Source organism: Acanthopagrus latus, chromosome 11 (genome assembly GCF_904848185.1).
Source record: "Acanthopagrus latus isolate v.2019 chromosome 11, fAcaLat1.1, whole genome shotgun sequence".
In the NCBI taxonomy this organism is placed as follows: Eukaryota; Metazoa; Chordata; class Actinopteri; order Spariformes; family Sparidae; genus Acanthopagrus; species Acanthopagrus latus.
The window spans coordinates 7,927,837-7,947,036 of record NC_051049.1 but is presented as its reverse complement, the minus strand read 5'-3'; the positions used below and the strand labels follow the sequence as shown (position 1 = coordinate 7,947,036).

The 19,200-nt window shown below is 44.1% G+C and overlaps 1 protein-coding gene across 3 annotated transcripts in view; it reads left to right on the top strand.

The window, feature by feature from the left end:
- Window positions 1-18,651, top strand: part of usp24 (ubiquitin specific peptidase 24) — a 31,589-nt gene extending 12,938 nt beyond the window's left edge. For 2 of the 3 annotated variants that reach the window (XM_037114397.1, XM_037114400.1), the window contains 46 exons: window positions 38-178; window positions 342-395; window positions 480-613; window positions 1,098-1,164; window positions 1,258-1,368; window positions 1,465-1,563; window positions 1,881-2,054; window positions 2,154-2,239; window positions 2,867-2,975; window positions 3,114-3,260; window positions 3,364-3,461; window positions 3,614-3,709; window positions 3,819-4,041; window positions 4,138-4,300; window positions 4,531-4,692; window positions 5,307-5,377; window positions 5,491-5,651; window positions 5,736-5,797; window positions 5,940-6,131; window positions 6,242-6,356; window positions 6,443-6,587; window positions 6,664-6,783; window positions 6,886-7,011; window positions 7,129-7,227; window positions 7,342-7,424; window positions 7,524-7,665; window positions 7,749-7,868; window positions 8,486-8,700; window positions 9,548-9,672; window positions 9,764-9,905; window positions 10,051-10,201; window positions 10,350-10,445; window positions 10,885-10,988; window positions 11,080-11,193; window positions 12,669-12,876; window positions 12,983-13,072; window positions 13,274-13,376; window positions 13,469-13,587; window positions 13,749-13,862; window positions 13,971-14,036; window positions 14,130-14,196; window positions 14,328-14,406; window positions 14,529-14,604; window positions 15,128-15,214; window positions 15,315-15,425; window positions 15,821-18,651. In XM_037114397.1, the coding sequence (XP_036970292.1) occupies window positions 38-178; window positions 342-395; window positions 480-613; window positions 1,098-1,164; window positions 1,258-1,368; window positions 1,465-1,563; window positions 1,881-2,054; window positions 2,154-2,239; window positions 2,867-2,975; window positions 3,114-3,260; window positions 3,364-3,461; window positions 3,614-3,709; window positions 3,819-4,041; window positions 4,138-4,300; window positions 4,531-4,692; window positions 5,307-5,377; window positions 5,491-5,651; window positions 5,736-5,797; window positions 5,940-6,131; window positions 6,242-6,356; window positions 6,443-6,587; window positions 6,664-6,783; window positions 6,886-7,011; window positions 7,129-7,227; window positions 7,342-7,424; window positions 7,524-7,665; window positions 7,749-7,868; window positions 8,486-8,700; window positions 9,548-9,672; window positions 9,764-9,905; window positions 10,051-10,201; window positions 10,350-10,445; window positions 10,885-10,988; window positions 11,080-11,193; window positions 12,669-12,876; window positions 12,983-13,072; window positions 13,274-13,376; window positions 13,469-13,587; window positions 13,749-13,862; window positions 13,971-14,036; window positions 14,130-14,196; window positions 14,328-14,406; window positions 14,529-14,604; window positions 15,128-15,214; window positions 15,315-15,425; window positions 15,821-15,883 (5,430 nt within the window). In that variant the 3' untranslated portion in view covers window positions 15,884-18,651. The remainder of the gene's footprint in view (window positions 1-37; window positions 179-341; window positions 396-479; window positions 614-1,097; window positions 1,165-1,257; window positions 1,369-1,464; window positions 1,564-1,880; window positions 2,055-2,153; window positions 2,240-2,866; window positions 2,976-3,113; window positions 3,261-3,363; window positions 3,462-3,613; window positions 3,710-3,818; window positions 4,042-4,137; window positions 4,301-4,530; window positions 4,693-5,306; window positions 5,378-5,490; window positions 5,652-5,735; window positions 5,798-5,939; window positions 6,132-6,241; window positions 6,357-6,442; window positions 6,588-6,663; window positions 6,784-6,885; window positions 7,012-7,128; window positions 7,228-7,341; window positions 7,425-7,523; window positions 7,666-7,748; window positions 7,869-8,485; window positions 8,701-9,547; window positions 9,673-9,763; window positions 9,906-10,050; window positions 10,202-10,349; window positions 10,446-10,884; window positions 10,989-11,079; window positions 11,194-12,668; window positions 12,877-12,982; window positions 13,073-13,273; window positions 13,377-13,468; window positions 13,588-13,748; window positions 13,863-13,970; window positions 14,037-14,129; window positions 14,197-14,327; window positions 14,407-14,528; window positions 14,605-15,127; window positions 15,215-15,314; window positions 15,426-15,820) is intronic. The other variant, XM_037114399.1, reaches the window with a different exon arrangement.
- The last annotated feature ends 549 nt before the right edge of the window (window positions 18,652-19,200 follow it).

The window sequence follows — 19,200 nt, the reverse complement described above, 5'->3', positions numbered from 1 at the left end:
ACATTTATATTTAAGGTATTGTGTTGCCTGATTTCAGTGCGTGGAACGCCTTGACCTGGCAGGGATGGATTTTATCTGGCGCATCGCCATGGAAACCCCTGATGAAGAGATAGCCAATGAAGCAATTCAGCTCATTATTACATATAGCTACACTAACCTCAATCCCAAGATGAAGAAGGTCAGTATAATTTCCAGTCGCATAGACTCTGGCCCAGTCCTCAAGCAGCCTGCCCTCATTTGTGGCGTATATGTTTGAGATAGTGTCATTATGAAACAGGAGTACAAGTGTCCCTTCTTTATAACTTGAAACCACAAATATGGATGACTTCTCTTCCTTACAGGATTCAGTGTCTTTGCACAAGAAGTTCATTGCTGATTGTTACAAGCGACTAGAGGTAAGTGGTGGAATATGTTACTGTGAGGAGTGATTGTGCCGTTTCAAAGAAATCAACTCCTGAAAGGTCATTTCTGTTTCTCAGGCAGCCAGCTCGGCCCTGGGTGGGCCTACTTTAACACATGCTGTTACTAGGGCAACCAAGATGCTGACGGCCACTGCCATGCCGACCGTGGCCACATCTGTACAATCTCCATCCAGGTACAGAGGGGGGTTTGGGTAAGAACATGGTTACTTAACCTATTAAAACATGTTTGTTTGAAGTGTTCCTTCTCCGACGTCTTACTAACGGTAGTAATGGAGCGTAAAGGTTAACTACCGCAGAATAGGTCTGCAACTAATGATTATTTTCATTATCGATTAATCTGCCGACTTTTCTCTTGATTAGTTTTCCTGTCAATAGAATTTCACAGAGAGCATCACAATTGAAAACAAAACCCCAAAGACACTTCATTTATTGTCATAGATGACAAAGAAAAGCAGAAAATCCTCAAATTTAATAAGATGGAACCAGCAAATGTGTTTGCACTTTTGCTCCAAAAATGAATTAAGTGATTAATCGAATATCAAAATAGTGGACGCTTAATTTTCTTTTAATCCACTAACCGACTAACTGAACTTGTTTCAGCTCTAGTGTAAGACACACAAGTAAAATCACTTTTTTCATTCTGGTTGTTCTTTCTTTTTTTATGTTCATCTCCAGATCAACTAAGCTGGTGATAATCGAAAGACTGCTGCTATTGGCTGAACGCTATGTCATCACTATAGAGGTAAGCACCGTCTTCTTCACCTTTTTATAGTAATTTATATGAAACAATCCACAAGGAAGAGAATTTTCATTGTATGTGTGTGTGTCTCTGTAGGATATGTACTCAGTTCCTCGCACTATTCTACCTCATGGGGCTTCGTACAATGGACACCCTGTTACTCTTCACATCACCTATGAGTCAACCAAAGACACTTTCACCTTAGAGGTACTGTAAGTCCTTTCCTAGTGTTGTGCAGAGGTAATTCTGCAGAGACAATAACTGCTCTGTGTGTGCTTGTGTGTGTTTGTGTGTGTCCTGCAGACCCACAGTAATGAGACAATAGGAAGCATCCGGTGGAAGATCTCTGAGCACTTGAGCTGTCCAGTAGATAATGTCCAGATCTTTGCCAACGACAGTGTGGTGAGTCTTCATGTTAATCTGTCAGTGACAGGGACTTTGTGTTCCTCTTTTGTTTTAAAAACAGAATTGTACCTTTCATGCCCTCATCAAAGTATTGTACCCCTCTCCCAATCATGTGTTTCCCCTGAAGCCAGTTCACATTACAAACTGCAAATCAGTGCACAAAAAAAATCAGTCAGGGCCGGACGCCACCTCCTCTTTGTTGATGGCTTGGTTCGCCGCATCCATTGTGCGGCAGGGGAAACACAGACTCGTACAACTTCAATCCCTGTTTTTCTCTCACGCCGTCCCTTCACTGCTCCTCCACCGTGTGTTAGTTGACCATGAATCGGGACCAGAAGCTGCTGTCCCAGCTTGGCTTCAACGATGAGCAGAGCCTGACTGTGAAGAGCTCGGGCACAGGCACTCCCTCTGGCAGCTCCGAGTCCTCGGCTTCCGCCTCCAGCAGTTCCAGCTCGGCTGTCTTCAACTCAGCCTATGCCTTGGAGCAGGTAACAGCTCAGACATGTGACTTTACTCTTACACAGCTGTTGACACACTCCAGCTTTGATCAGATCTGACGGGCTGTGTTCATGTTTTTCTATCTCCAGGAGAAGTCCCTGCCAGGTGTGGTGATGGCTTTGGTGTGTAATGTGTTTGAGATGCTTTATCAGCTGGCTAACTTAGACGAATCCAGGTAAGAACAAATCTGTATTGAGGATGTCCGGTTGAAAGTCGTGTTTCTATCTAATGGCCCTGCAGTCTTTTCAAATGATGCAAAAAGCAATATGCAGATTGTTTACAGCATCTGGTTTTGAACGTATCTGCTAACCTTCACAAAGAGGACTTTTGTGAATAGTTGGAGGTTTAGAACAGAGCTGATGATGTGCACTGATAGTCTAACCTGAAAGAAGTAGAAGGAAATGAAATAAGTTGCCTTACCATCTTTGAGAGAAAATGGATAAGGATCTTCAGAAATGAAATCCGGAATAACATACAGCTTGTTCTTCTTCTTTTTCTAATTTTCTCAGAGCAAAATGCGTTAAGTTGTTTTCTAAAAAGGCAAAAGCACCTTTAAAAATTGTAACTGTGGCAGCTTTTTGCTCCTCTTATCAACCTTTTCTAATGCACTGCTTCATCTTGTGATATTTTTTTGGGGACAAGTGTTTTTTCTCCTAGAACTGCTATAACTACCATAATGCTACAAAATAAACAGTTCATATGCATGCGACAGAGCCCTGGTGTTGACAAAAATACTTCATAATACATTTTCAGCTGGTTAAGGTTAACTGTAACACGTTATCTTTTTCCTTGTCATCTCCAGGATCACGCTTCGTGTGAGGAAGCTGCTGCTGCTCATCCCAACAGATCCAGAGGTGCAGGATGCTCTCGACAACTTTGTTCCCAAAGAATCCAGCGTGTGGAGCCACCAGGTACAATCAGACTACCAAGGCTGAATGCTGAAGCTTTCAGTTCTCTACCTTTCTCTTTTTATTTGATGCTTTTGCTCTTGGCAACTATGTTGTAATAAATCTATCCTCTCCTGCATCTCTCTGTGTATTTTTCTGTAGAAGACACTGTTCCAGGGGACCGGATCACGTTCTCCATCTATGTCTTCAAAGCAGCAGCACCAGCCCAGTGCAGCGTCCATCTTGGAGTCCCTCTTCAGATCCTCGGCCCCAGGCATGTCCACCTTCAGAGTGCTGTACAACCTGGAGGTACGTCCACATGCACATCATCATCCAGTATCTAACACCTATTCTCAGACTTTACCACTTTGACATGTGCTTTCTTCCTTCTTCTATTTCTGTGCGTTTTAAGGTTTTAAGTTCAAAGCTCATGCCCACGTCGGATGATGAAATGGCCAAAACAAGCAGCAAATCCTTCTGTGAGAACTTCCTTAAAGCAGGAGGCCTCAGGTAACAGAGAGAACAAACCTGTTGAAGAAAGGAGTCTGGATTGTTTGCTGTTGGCTTCAACTTGTCAAGCTGAATCATGTACGTGTATGCTTTTGTACAGAACGCCTCACAGTTTGTTCTGACAAGTGTTTTTCTCTGTTTTTCCTCTTCAGTCTGGTGGTGAATGTCATGCAGAGGGACTCCATCCCATCAGAGGTCGACTATGAGACCAGACAAGGCGTCTACTCAATCTGTCTCCAGTTGGCCAGGTGCACAATGCCTCTCTCAAACACACACACACACACACACACACAAACTGTGGTCTCCGTACCATGTCAGACTTCATACTCAATCATTTTTTTTCTTTTCTTTTTTCAGGTTTCTTCTGGTTGGCCAGAGCATGCCTGCAGTGCTGGATGATGACGTCATCAGGGATGGCGACTCGCTGTCATCTCGTCCTTTTCGAAACGCAGGACGGGCCGGGCGACAGCTGTCTCTCTGTGGGACCCCAGAGAAGTCCTCGTACAGGCAGATGTCTCTGTCTGAGCGCTCCTCCATCAGAGTCGAGGAGATCATACCTGCTGCTCGTGTTGCTATTCAGGTAAAACAAATACACTTTCCCTTCCTGTATCGAGCTGAACAATTATAGCGTTCATTCAGCACTGAGATTCATCTTGTGATTTCATTTTCTTTCTAGACCATGGAGGTGGGTGACTTCACCTCTACTGTGGCCTGTTTCATGCGTCTGACCTGGGCAGCTGCAGCGGGCCGACTTGATCTGGTTGGTAGCCCACAGCCAATCAGAGAGACTCACAGCACCATTTTGCCGCCGGGAGTCCGCACTAGAGTCAGCAGCACAGGTGAAACAGAAAATTCACTTTCGTTTCATACAGGTGCTTTCCTGTAATTGTCCACAAGTTCTTTACATATAAGCTGAGAACTGTTAGCAGTCAGTAGGTGTGGTAACTATCCTGTTCAACTTCATTCCTGATTCCTGCGATTTGTTTTCAACAGCTCATGGTCAAAGCATTTACTGTGCCAGAAACAAAAGTGAACTAATGAACGACAAATGTCTTGTGTTTGTTCGCAGGAAGTAACTGCAGTTCCAGCAGCGAAGGCGAGACGACCCCAACAGCGCTGCATGCAGGAATATGTGTCCGACAGCAGAGTGTGTCTATCAAAGATACCATCATCGCCCGTGAAGCTCTGTCACTGCTGGTGACCTGTCTGCAGCTACGCTGTCAGCAGCTATGTAAGACTCACGCAGGAGGACAAACACAATACAAACACGATGATGTGTGGCATGATGTAATAGACAAAGCTTTTCACTGTGTAGGTTACATAACTGCAGTTTTTGCCAGACCTTTATGATCCATTAGCAGCCAAATCTGGCCAAACCTTCCTGAGAAAAGTTTTCACACACAAAAGTTTTTTCAAAAAACTCAAGGTGCTTAATTGGGGATGGAGACGGATAACTTCTGACACAATCACCATTTTGGCATCATGGTACTGATCAGCTCTTTACTCTCATAGAGAAACGTCACATCCTTTGACATGTTAATACATGAAACAAATGAATGTTATGAATGTTTTTTGCTATTTTTTTTGTAATTTCAACTGAAGCTGTTTTTGTCATGTGACCTACTCTTCAGCTGTTGTTCAATATTTTCCAGCTGGGAAATTAGGGTTACCCACTGCTTATCTCCATGAACCAAATCCTAATATACAGTACAAGTAGTGGATGGAAACAAGCATACATTTTCATTTCCTTGAGCCAATTCTCTTCAATTTCAGTTAAACTTACAATGCATCCTGATGGAGACACAGCTCATGAAACTAAATCCTCTTCTTGGTTTCTCTCTCCAGGTTCTTTTTACAACCTTCCCGCCGTCAATGATTTTATCATCGATATTCTGCTGGGATCTCCCAGTGGAGAGGTAAATGACACCCTTTTTTGTTGTTGTTGTTTGAATAGACTGCACCAGAGAAATGTATCCCAAACATGGCAGAGTGTGTTTATATTCGTGGTCACCGTCCCTTCCTCTTTCAGATCCGCCGTGTAGCTTGTGATCAGCTCTACACCCTGAGCCAGTCGGACACTTCAGCCTTCCCTGACATCCAGAAACCCAACTTGTTCCTCCTCCAAGTGGTTCTTACTGCTCAGCTGCCACTGTGGAGTCCAACATCTGTCATGAGAGGGGTCAACCAGAGGTAATTTAGCATGAAACACTGCAGATATACATGACTGAAGCTTAAGTAGACACTCTTGTGTTGATGTTGCTTTTTTCCTCCCAGGTTGTTGTCTCAATGCACTGAGTACTTTGACCTGAGATGTCAGCTTCTGGATGACCTAACAAGTAAGCAGATCAATTCTCTTTTTAGTCATTTTGCTCAGTACTTGGATATGAATTGGAGTAAAAGAGAGGTTATAGTCTTCTGTTTCAGCCGTTGAAGCTCAGTGTGTCTCTCTGCCTTATATTCTCTGTCCTCCTCCTTCAGCGTCAGAGATGGAGGTGATAAAAGTGAGCGCAGCCACCATGCTCGAGGACGAGATCTCTTGGCTCGACAACTTTGAGCCAAGTTGGAGCTCTGAGATGGAGACCAGCGAGGCAGATAACATCCTCCTGGCAGGACACCTCCGCCTCATCAAGACCCTGCTCTCACTGTGTGGCAGTGAGAAGGAACATCTCGGTGAGCACCAGCAAAGAAACATGCACACGTGACCATTTGACACCTTTTTGAAGGCTGTTAAGTTGAGAACAATAATATGTAAAGTGAATGTGTGTAACTCGTGTCTTCAGGTCCGTCTCTGATCCAGCAGCTGTTGGATGACTTCCTGTTTCGAGCCTCGCGCATCATCATCAACAGTTCAAACCCCACGCCCTCCCCAGCCCCCAGCCATGACTTCCACCCCAAGTACGGCATGTTAATCCTTTTTAATAATTTTTTAACAAACCGCCTCGAAACCCCTATGTTAATCCTTTGTCATGTTTATCGGTCAGGTGCAGCACAGCCAGCAGCAGGCTGGCAGCCTACGAGGTGCTGGTGATGCTGGCAGACAGCTCCCTGTCAAACCTCCGACTCATCACCAGAGAGCTCATGTCCATGCACCACCAGTCTGATCCCTCCCTCTGCAAGGAGTTTGATGTAAGAAGCTGAATAACACTTGATAAAATATAAACAATGTTTTAACCTTGAAGCTAACTCCCTGTGTCTCTCTCAGTATCTGCCTCCTGTAGAAAGCCGCTCAGTCTCAGGTTTCGTTGGGTTGAAGAACGGTGGCGCCACATGTTACATGAATGCCGTGTTTCAGCAGCTCTACATGCAGCCTGGCCTGCCAGAGGTAGGACACATGTTTGCTGTGTGCTGTTTACCTTTGGTTGTCACCAGAGGGCATCTGCTCTGTGTAAGTTTCACACACTCATTATTTCTGTTTGGTTTGAAGGCTTTCCTGTCTATTGAGGATGACACCGATCAGCCGGAGGAGAGCGTCTTCTACCAGGTCCAGTCTTTGTTTGGTCACCTGATGGAGAGCAAGCTGCAGTACTACGTACCTGAGAACTTCTGGAAGGTAGCAGACCGTTTATCTCACTGAGAGAGTGCTGATGATTCAGTATGCTGTGCTGCATATTTCAGTAGAAATCAGGGTATGACCTATTTCACACATGCAAATTTGTGTCTTTTACAGATCTTCAAGATGTGGAACAAAGAGCTGTATGTAAGAGAACAACAGGATGCCTATGAGTTCTTCACCAGCCTGGTGGACCAGCTTGATGAACATCTCAAGGTAGAACTCAAACCCACACTAACACACCAGTTTTAAAGAACGGCCTCAGCTAACTAATATAACACCTCATTAGTTGTAATGATATGATTTATGATGAAACTCCTTTTCTTCCAGAAAATGGGTCGAGAACAGATCTTCAAAAACACGTTTCAGGGAATCTTTTCCGACCAGAAGATTTGTAAAGACTGTCCTCACCGGTAAGCGACAACTTTTGTTTTTCCTTCAACTTCAGGTTATTTTATTATTTTCAGAAAACATCACAGATTATGTTTGACCTTTCACCTTTCATCATACAGGTACGAGCGTGAAGAAACATTCATGGCTCTGAACCTCGGAGTGACATCTTGTCAGAGTTTAGAGATCTCATTGGACCAGTTTGTAAGAGGAGAGGTGCTAGAGGGCAGCAACGCCTACTACTGTGAGAAATGCAAGGAGAAGGTGCGTATAGTACCACGCCTAGTTATATACTGTCACACTGATATCATGTTTACTCACAGTGTTTCATGTACTCACCTGCACAGAGAACCACAGTGAAGAGGACATGCATCAAATCCCTGCCCAGCGTTCTCTGTATCCACCTCATGCGCTTCGGCTTCGACTGGGAAAGCGGACGCTCCATCAAATATGATGAACAAATACGGGTACGAAGTGTTTCTAATCAAATAATCCCAAATCTAAGTTGTCTCTAAATTGTGTTTGGGCCATTGTCATTTAAAAATAGAAATATACAGTTAATGGATCATATTCAGCAAAGAATTTCCATGAGAAAAAACTGAGAAAAAAATAAAATAATCTGATATCATCTGAAGATTATTGAATCCTTACAAATGTGGAAAATTCTCTGAAATTAAAGGTTTGGTTTAGTTTTTAGTTTAGTTTAGTTTTTTTGTTAAGAGGCCCATATCACCTCACTTTGGAAGATTGATTCAACACTGCAGACACCATCTCTTGCTGTTTATTAGCTTTTCTCTTGTTAATTTCAAATGTATAACTTAATAATCTCAAAGGATCTTTACTCTCATAGAATATCAACAGTTTTCTCCAAATGAAATTATCCACATAAATGTGTAACTTTCAGATTTCACGCTCAGATCATCACCCAAGCTTTATAATTTATTTATTATTATTTCATCTTCAGTGTTCCTAATACACTGTTGTCAATATCTCCATTTACAAGAATACACTTTCCTGTCTCACATTACCTCAAATCCAAGAATTATAATATGATGAATGTGAATTCTGTGTTGTTGGTGCACAGTTCCCCTGGGTGCTGAACATGGAGCCCTACACCGTCTCTGGAATGGCTCGCCAAGACTGCAGCGGCGAGGGCGGCGAGGGGCGAGCCGATGGAGCCTCGGGAGGGTCGCCCAGGAAGAAAGTCACGATCTCTGAAAACTATGAGCTTGTGGGAGTTGTTGTCCACAGCGGTCAGGCTCATGCTGGACACTATTACTCCTTCATTAAAGATAGACGGTAAGTCCCTCCTCCCCTCGCTCATTTAAAGGGCTAATCTCTGAAAATACTGTTATGTTTTAATGTGATTCCCAGAGCGATGTGCCGCTCTCTGATTGAATTTTCCAGCTCTGGTTCCTACTTTACATAAGAAGCACGTAACCAGTGATTAGTGGAGCATGATAAGCTGTTGCTTTAGCTTTCCTGGCAGATTTTAGATGACCTCCTTGGGGCACATGAATGCAGCATCAGACTTTGTGTGGGCTGTCCTGGTTTCGTTTGTAAGCATCTCCAGATGTCTGGCTCTGGAAGGCAGGAATGCTCACTCAAGAAGTGGAATGTAAAGAGACCACAGGAGCTAATATCTGGCACCATTTTCTCCCTCGCTTGCTTGTTCCTATCCCTGCTGAACTGCTGGACTACAACAAAGAAAGTTTGTTTTCAGGATGTCGATCTCGCTCTAGGGAATAAGACACATTTTGGAGCTGCTGTGAAGTTGTTTTTTTTCTGTCAGTAAGAGATCAGTGATCTGATGTGTAGATATGTCTGGCTGGGCGGCGGGGAAGTGGTTCACCCTGTTGTGGTGACAAACCTGTCAGACAGTGAGTTGACCAGTACAATATGTTCCACTCTAAACTATTTAGTAAAGCAAGATTTCTAAATCTTGATAGAGAGTTGACTCTGCTTTAGCCCCGCCTAAAAATGAGTCGGAACAGTGTGTTTGTTTATTGTGGATGCCTTCTTTTTGGTTTTGTTGAGTTTGTTTGTTTTGTTTTTTAATATGATCCAAGCATGTGCTGAGTTTTGATGTTCCAAATTGTGACGGACCTGCATCTAATCGGATGTTTTCCCATCCTTTGTCTCTTAGTGGTAGTGCGCGCGGACGTTGGTACAAGTTCAACGACAACGTGGTGGAGGAGTTCGACATGAACGATGAGACCCTGGAGTACGAGTGCTTTGGTGGAGAGTACCGCCCCAAAGTTTACGACCAATGTAAGTGACACACAATTGCTAAACTTAAAATGTATGTGCATCTCAACAGCTGAACACATTAACTTTACTGTGCGTGTGTCTGTCCCTACAGCCAACCCGTACCCTGATGTGCGGAGGAGGTACTGGAATGCCTACATGTTGTTCTATCAGAAGATCAGTGACCAGAACTCACCTGTCCTGCCCAAGAAGAGCAGAGTCAGCATCATGAGGCAAGAGGCTGAGGACCTTACACTGTGAGTGAACCTCCAACTATATACATATACTCTCTATGTCTTTAATCATGTGTCATTATATTCTTGGAGAAAGTAGTTCTTTATTTATACATGAAAAGCATTTAGGAACAGCCATCATCATCTATTATGTGTCTTTGTTTCCCAGGTCTGCCCCGTCCTCTCCTGATGTCTCACCACAGTCCTCTCCCCGGCCCCCCAGGGCCAACAACGACCGCCTCACCCTCCTCACCCGTCTGGTCCGCAAGGGAGAGAAGAAGGGCCTGTTTGTAGAGAAGATGCCTGCCAGCATTTATCAGGTAAAGTTGGCATCAAGCTGCCTGACTGGAAGTAACCTAGAGGTCCAGAGATATAAAGTCTGTGTTTACACCACGTCAACATTCTTTCTGTCTGGTAATGGAGGAAGCACCAGGTTCATCTGGCCTCTCTGTTTTGTTTTTTGTGTAGATGGTGAGAGATGAGAATCTCAAATTCATGAGGAACAGAGACGTCTACAACAGCGACTACTTCAACTTCACCCTCTCGCTTGCCTCCGTCAATGCAGTATGTGCTTCTATATTTCTCAATTTTCAGGAAGCAAATATTCTTGGCTACATTTGCATAATATTTATTTATCTACTTCCCTTTTGCGCAGTGCTTTCATTTTAAGTAGGTGCAATCAGAATCACAGTTTGCTACAAATCATAAAACTCTTTCAGACTCAAAAGAACTAATAATCCTCAAATATTAAGTCAATTTGATCTTCCTGAATCGTGTATGAAATGTTTCCTTTGGTTCTTTTTCTCCTGCCATGAATGCCTTTTTTTTCTTCACTTTGATCACAAAAGTGCATCACTCAAACATCGGCAGTGTAATCTGGTGAAAATTATGTGTAATTAAAACCCCAGTAAATCACACAGAAGGCACAAAAAATGATACACTCATCACACGTCAGCAATGAGTTTTGTGGCTTCCAGACAAAGATTGTTCATGTGTGTTACAGACAAAGCTGAAGCACCCCGACTACCAACCAATGGCCAAAGAGAGCCTTCAGCTGGCTGTTCACTTCCTCCTTCACACCTACCTGCACACCAAAAAGAAACTCAGGTATGTCCTCACATACATCCGCCCCCCGTGAATAATGAACATCTCTCACAAGCAGCCATGTTTACCTATACTCATGTGTGACCTGCTGCAGGGTGGACACGGAGGAGTGGATGGCCACAGTGGAGGTGTTGCTGTCGAAGAGCTGTGAAGCATGTCAGTGGATGGTGCAGTACCTGGTTGGACCGGAGGGACGAGAGATGACCAGGTCAGGGCTCGTCTGCCTGCTGTTTAACCCCTCAGATCTGTTACATGTGTACAGCACTTCTGCCGACCTGCTCCAGAAGTGTTTTCAAAAAGCATAGTCTTCTCCAAAAGACGGCACGCTGAGAACTACATTCTCACTAACACACTATCACTTTGTCTATCCATGACATCACTTTATGCAGTCCCTGAAACATCAAGCATGGATATACTGTATGTCTGTAGGTGCCTTGGCCTGAGTTTAATCACTGCAGCACTTTTGTAGCTGTCCTAGTGATATGCGATACAGACTTGGCAGCTCGCAGCATTGCTCCCTCATTCCAATCAATGCACACTGAACTCTGTGACTGGGGTCAAGCCATTCCACTCTGGTTCTGCTGCTGCAGCCACTAAAGCTTCATTCACTCTCTGTGTACTTTGTATACTCAAGCTTTGTATATAATTGTCTTGCAGAGCTTTATAGTCAGTTGTCAGATGAACACACCTGCACATTTCTAATATTGACCTAATTATTTAAATATACAATTTTTGGGCAATGAACAAAGCGAGCCGTCTGTTTATGACAACGCCAACGGCAAAAGCGAGATGTTAATGATTTCAAATGTATTGGAACAATCAGCAAGGAGACTGAATATTTTGGTAATTTATTTGAACAAGATAAAACATTACATCGGTCGTGTTCAAAAGTAGGAATAAATAAATCCAGCTTCTCAAAAAACATCACAATGAACAAAGCTCTCCCTACAAATTAAACCCTTGACTCAACCAGGCACATCTCTGTTACCTGGCGTGGGCAGCACTGTTTTGTTCCGTCCTCCACGTGGTTTCATATCCCAAGGGGAGTGTTGCAGAAGTGGAGTGTCATGCTCACCTGATGTTGAGTTGCTCGGATTGCGTTTATTTCGTCATTTCTCCTTGATTTTTGTGCTGTGGTTGAGTAGGCTTTGTATTTTCTGTCTGGATTCCCTTTAGTCAAACTGCCCTCCGTCAATTTGACACCGTGTTCACTGTGTGTGTGTGTGTGTGTGTGTGTGTGTGTGTGTGTGTGTGTGTGTGTGTTGCTGAATGACTGGATGCTGATCAATATGGAATGTGTACTCTTGGAGCCAGAGGGTGGTTTTCCCAAAGTGTATGTTTTCCAGAAAGGTGTTGCCTTTCACGACTGTGTGTTAGGCATGGGGTGATTGTGTCCTCCTCAGAGACGATTGGTCGTTGAACATCAGACATCAGTACACGCCAGCCCCCTTCACATACCATACACCCCTTCCTACAAAACAGAGATCCAGTCGCACTCAGCTGTGTGTCTCGAGGCCAAACACACCAGCACATGTTCAGTCTCTCACACAGACAGTGTTTTCAACTACTCCTCTGTTTTTCAGGATGTTTTCACACCATTATCATCATCATTAAATTGAAACGCTTTCCTTCTGCTCATCATTTTAAAGACTGTTATTAATTTTGACCGTATGTCTTCCTCAGAGTTTGTCTGCTGGAGTGCAGTGTGAGGGAGGTGAGGGTTGTGGTAGCATCCATCCTTGAGAAGACTCTGGAGAGCGCACTTCACTTTGGAGACCCAGGACTGGACAACCTGATGGACGCCCTGCTTTCCTTATTGGACAAAGACGTTCCCGAGAATGTGAAAAACTGCGGCCAGTACTTCGGCCTCTTCAGCAACTTCGCTCAGAGGGTAATAAACCGTCAGCAAACAAGTAGTGTTCAGTATTCAGCTTCGAAACATGAAACGAAATGACTGTTAAGATGGTTTTCTCAGTTTTTTGTCTTCTCTCTTTCAGGGTTGCGGTCCGTGCCAGTTGTTGCTGAAACACTCAGCTTATCGCCGGATGCTCTTCTTCCTGCTGGGACCCAACAGGCAAAACAACCAGGTAGAACTGCAAAATCTACAGAGATTAATAGGACAGTATGCATTGGTTCAATTTTACCCTTTGAATTGTTCATTGTTTTAAGAAGTTTTGAATGTGATCAGCATTTAAAATGACAAATGTTGATTTAAGACTCAGGAATGACAAACATACGGCTTTAATTGCCCACAACAGTACTAATTGTTTCTCTGTGTGTCTGTACAGAACCGGCGGTGGAGTCCAGCTCAGGCGCGAGAGTTCCTTCACCTCCACAGCACCCTGGCCCTCATCACGCTACACACTGACCTCAACTCTCAGCGGACGCAGGGTGAGACACTTGAATCAAATCCACAGGCTCACATCGCTGATGTTTTTGTATGAACCAGCTCTAATTCTGATTTATTGATTTCTCACGTGTAGCTCCAGGAGTGTTTAAACTGCGTGTGAGCGGCGTCCCGTCCTCCACCCAGCTCCTCCCCCTCCACGCAGACATCCTGGCCTCACTCTTCACTCCAGAGGGACAGCCTTACCTTCTAGAGGTAACATCCAAAGACACAACTCACATGTTTGGCTTCAGTCATTCTTATCATAATCAGAATACAAAAGAACCAGACAGTCTTTTATTTTAAGCCATGGAAACCCTGTTTATCAGGGCCTCTCTGACTGATGTTCTCTCTTTGTCTCTGTGAATATCCACCAGGTGATGTTTTCCATGCGTGAGTTGTCAGGTCCTCTGTCTATCCTGATAGAGATGGTGACCTACACTTCGTACTGTAACGAGCCCTTCTCCCTGGGCGTGCTGCAGCTGCTCAAGGTAAAAAAAAAAAAAAAGTCTCCACGACCTCAGAGAGACAGCTGTCAGAGCTGTCAGAGACACTCAGTAAATGATTTTAAACTCTTCTGAACACTTTGTGTCTCATAGACGCAGCTGGAGACGGCTCCACCTCATGAACTGAAGAACATTTTCCAGATGCTGCAGGAGCTCCTGGTGAGTGACAGCCATCAGTTAACTCTGTGCCTCTTCACCTAATGATCCATTTATGATCAACTTGCTAACAGCTATTTAATCTTTTTACATCAGGTGATGGAAGATCCTCTGCAAACCCAGAGACTCAAGTATGCCTTTGAGTCAGAGAAAGGCCTTTTGGGTATGTAGTTTCTCTTTACATCTATGATTGATCGACTGCCGCACCACTTGGCAACATTATCGCCTTTTGTGTTTTTAATCATTAAATGGATTTAATGATTGTATAGAAACACAAGTGCTTTCTTTTCTCAGCCTTGATGCATCAGAGCAACAACGTGGACAGCCGGCGCTGCTACCAGTGTGTGAAGTTTCTGGTCACACTGGCCCAGAAGTGAGTACATCTAAGAGTCCGATGTCGGAGTATTCCAGGAGCAGTAATTCTCCGACATGTACCTCAACCTTTTGTTTTTTTGGCAACATAATTACAAGCCTCTTTTTAATTTTTCCCATTAGGTGTGCTCCAGCCAAGGATTACTTCAAAGACTTATCTGGTCACTGGAGCTGGGCAGTACAGTGGCTACAGAAGAAGGCAAGCTAATAAAATACAGTGTTGTCACAAAAATCAGAAAAATGTGTTTAATATTTAAGTATTTTGACAGCATCAGAGATCGACAGATCTTTTATCTAGTTGACCTCCACAGCCTCTTATTGATGAACTCTGTTACACCTGAAGCTGATTATTTCTACAGACTTTCAGCTATTTCAACCAATCACACACAGATTGTATTGTGTTTGTAGGCTGTTGATTGTGACGTGTTACCATGCAGACATTGTTGTGGGTGGGAGAGAGGATACTGCATCAGATTCAGAATCACCTTTTTAAATGAATTTATTTTATTGGCAGTCTGACAACAAAATCATCAATACTGATTATCATAAAAATGTTGAATATCAGTGTTGATAATCAGTAAAGGGCTGATATTCGGTAACACCTACGTACAGGTATCTTTAGTTTGAAATCTCTCCCTAGACCGACAGGACACCCAGAGGAAAACGTATCTTACCTGTGTGCTTATTGTGCTCGTGCATCACACGCCTCTCTCTCCCCCCAGATGACAGAACATTACTGGACTCCCCAGAGCAACGTCTCCAATGAAACCTCCACCAACAAAACCTTCCAGCGCACCATCTCTGCACAGGTACACACACATGTTCCAGCACCAGCAACACAAACAGACACTTTCTTCTCTGCTCTTAAGTGGCTCACATGTGTTTCATTGTGTGTGTCACACTCTGCAGGACACCTTGGCCTACGCCACAGCGTTGTTAAACGAGAAGGAGCAGTCTGGCAGCAGCAACGGTTCTGACGGAAGCCCAGCAAATGAAAACGCCGACCGCAGCCTCCGACAGGTAGCCATCAGCCGCAGCAGCGGCGCTAAATGCTCTGCACAGCGGGCTTCTGACATGACTCATTGCTCGTGCTCGGTTCACGCAGCCAAAAAGAGAGAAGAATGGAACAAAAATGGAACATCTCACTGGCTTCTGTCAAACGCTGTGAAGGCAGTTTGTTGCCTCCCACGGCTGTTATTAGCGGTGGATTTGAAGCTGCTTCATTCTTCTCTGACTCCCGCTGTGGCTGACAGGATTCCCATACAGCACAGGGGTGTCGGACACAAATAGATTCCGATATGTTGTAAAGGAATTTAAATCCCGTTGTCACCGTATAGCTTGTTGATATGTAACCACTCATAAGACACCACGCTTCATTGATCTCTTGTTAAATGTGCACCTTGTTTCTCTCCCAGGGGTCGGAGTCTCCCATGATGCTCGGCGATTCGAAGAGCGATCTAGAAGATGTAGACCCGTAGCTCCTCCAACCAGCAGGATCCCTCCGAAGGAGCGGCGGCACAGCACCGGGCAGCCAATTGAAAGGGCTGCACTTTTGCCTCTGATTGGTCCGGACATTTAGGACTCCACAACAAGCCAATCAGAACACTTATTCTCTCGGTCGCTACGGCAACAAAGGAGCTATGAATACATCATAAATTACTTCCTTTCAGAGCAGCCAAGGCGATGATGGAGATGCATTATCATTAAGGGCAGGGCAGAGCTGATTACAGTGGGAAGTGCAGAAACCTTCCACAATCACGGATGACTTCAGTTTATCCTTTTATTCATTCATTCACTCAGAATGACAGCAAGGTGGAGGATGGGTTCGGGTTGTGTTTTAACAATTTTCTGCTCATGTTTGCCAATGTATCTACATGAATTACATTCATATTGTAAAGATTTGTTCCATAGATGTAATTTCCAGTGTAAGATAATATTTTAAAGTCTCCTGTGCTCTTCTCCACAGCCATCATGCAAAACTGCGAGAGGGTCACGTTAGCTCGCTCTAGAGGAACTTACAGACGTCAGGTGCACTTGTACAGGAACACCTCCACACACGAGCACTTGGGAGGGGGTGGGGTTAAGTATGCACTTTATAGTCCAGCCCAGTCCATTGTGACGTACAGCAGCACTGGTCAGTTCCTCTAGAGCCTCCCGGCGAGCGTGTCCTCGTCTTCTTTTGCTTTTAACAACTTATATTTCTCAGTGCCACTCATGCAGACACATGGAAGTCCTAATAGCAAAGCCACTCTGCCTGTGACTAAACCTTTTCACCCTGGTGACGCAGCACAGGGCAGGTCCTGTCCTAGAAACAGGACAAGACCCGGCCCTCAGCCAATCTGAAACAAGCAGTGCCATGGTCAGCAATCTCCCTCTACTTCTTCTTCTTCTTCTTCTTTTTCTTGCTGTCAGGCAGCCTCACGTGCTGGATTTTTATTCATTTCATCGCTGTCTTTTTATTTTCTTTGCCACTTTTTCTTTGACTCTGGATGGATTGCCTATTGGAGAGGATGTTTAGGGACTCAAAGCCTTATGCAAGAAAAAAAAAAAGCTGATCTTGAAGCGCATCGATCAGTCATGGTGGGCCAGCAGTGCCGACTGAAGGGGAGCTCAGGAGCATGTTTTATTTTTAGGTGCCAAGGTTACACACACACACACAACACACAAACACACTCAAAGAATAATACACTATGATAGAACTTGTGAAGAACATGCAAACGTGTGTCACTCATTCACTTTGCTCATCAACATAAAGAGCAGTTACCTGTTACCTCTGCTTTATCAGGTTTGATTTTGTTTGTTTTTTTGTTTTTTCTGTTTTTGCTTTTGTCTGACTTTGTAAACACACACAGAGGAGCTGAACCCAAATGTAGCTCTAGTTTCATACGAGAACGGCGCGCATCCATCGTCCCTAACCCAAATCATCGGGAGACTTGAAGTGCCTTAACCTCCCGATCCCCTCCCCCACCCCCTCCCCCACTTCATCCCACCTCAGACGCTCACATCTCTGAGGGGTGCGTTAAAGGTTTGCTCCACCTCTCCTGACCGTGACACCAACCCGGCGTCCCCTGTGGTCAAGTAGTCTCGCTGTAGGAGTGCAACAGGGCTTCTTCATTCCCCCCCCATTAGACTTCAGATAATACAGGGAAAAATGTCCTCTGTGTGTTGTGACGAAGGATTGTTGGAATGTATCTGTTGGTTGTTGATTCTGTGTGTATGGGGGAGGGTGGGGGTGTAAGGTTTTACCCTAAATAAAACAGGGTGTAGGGGACAGGAGCAGGGGTTTGGTCATGGTAAAAAAAATAACAAAAAAAATGCTGCTTCTTTTCGCTCCGCACTCAAGCGGAGACACTTTGTAGATACTGATTTATGCTAGATAGTTTTAAGGGAGTCACACTTCACACTCAGACGTTATGAAGACATGAGCCTCAACTAGCTTAAGCAGATTAGCTCTCAGCTTTAACAGGTTAATGTTTACAGTGTGAGGACCTATGAAGCAATCATGCAAAAATGTTTTTTTTGGTTTGTTTTTTTTTTTCCTGACGGGGGAGTTGACATGTGATTGATCCACTGAGGCTCCTTCAAAGCCTGAGAGGAGGGAAGACACTGTTTTAGCCCTTCCACACACACTCATACACTCATACACACACACCCACCCTCACCCAGCCCATTTTCCTCTCTCACTTGATGTGAATGTCACGTCGTGCTCCTCCGGCACGTTTGCATGTGTGGCAGTAAGTGGTGGTGAAGTTTGTCTTTTCTGTGTGACGGAGAGGGAAAGGAAAAACCAGCCCTCTGTGTTGTTTGCTGTGTAATTTGGTCATTAGCACTTACTGTCACAAACATACGCCCCCCCGCCCCCACCTTCTCTGTGGCTAACGTCTGATGGAGCTGCATGCAGTCTGTGCCAAGCGATACATGAACCTGGAAACATGAGTCGCATTCAGCCAAGAGTCCTCTCCTAGGTTTGCCCCCACTGCTACATCACCACAACTACTAGAGAAAAAGAGAAAGAAAGAAAGAAAAAATAATCAGAACAATCTTTTGTTTTAATCCTGGGATGCAGGGAGGGATGGGTAATGAGCGTGGGTAGGGATTGGCATCTGTACGGGTTTTTACTGTCATTTTGAAAATTCACTTCTGCCATCGCAGGATTCTGTAATGCATGTTAAAACTCAGTTTTAATTTGTACATCAGAGTTTGATTAAGGGGAAAATTTGATATAAAATAAACTGGAATGCACAACCTTTTGTAAACATTGTTTTTTATGTACGTGTACTTACTGTCAAATGATCTGCTGTTTTATTCCAGGAGGAAGGTCCTGACCCTCCAAAATAAGAGCCCAACTGATAATACATTTTTGGGGCTGATGCCAAACTTTTGAGGTACTTTTAATTGTGTATTTCCATTTCCTGCTACTTTGTACTTCCACTCCACGACACTTCAGAGGCGAATGTATTGCACCTTTGATCCACTACACTCCTGTTAAACCTGAAGTTACTATTTACTTTGTAGATTATGTGCTGCATCAGAGCCAGAGTAGCACATTTTAAATTGATATACTTTATCATCAGTTGAGCAAATGAGCACTCTGATTCTTATCATCAGAAAAGTAATGGATATCAGATCTGATAATCAGTCAACTCATAGTGTGAGGAATATACCTGCTTTAACTTGCTTTAATTAACTAACTGCAGTTGTCCTGCAAATGCTGTTCTCAAACATCTGTGACAAAGATGTTTAGACTTTAACTGAGGCAGGATGCAAAATGTCCCAGAAACTTAATTGGGAATTT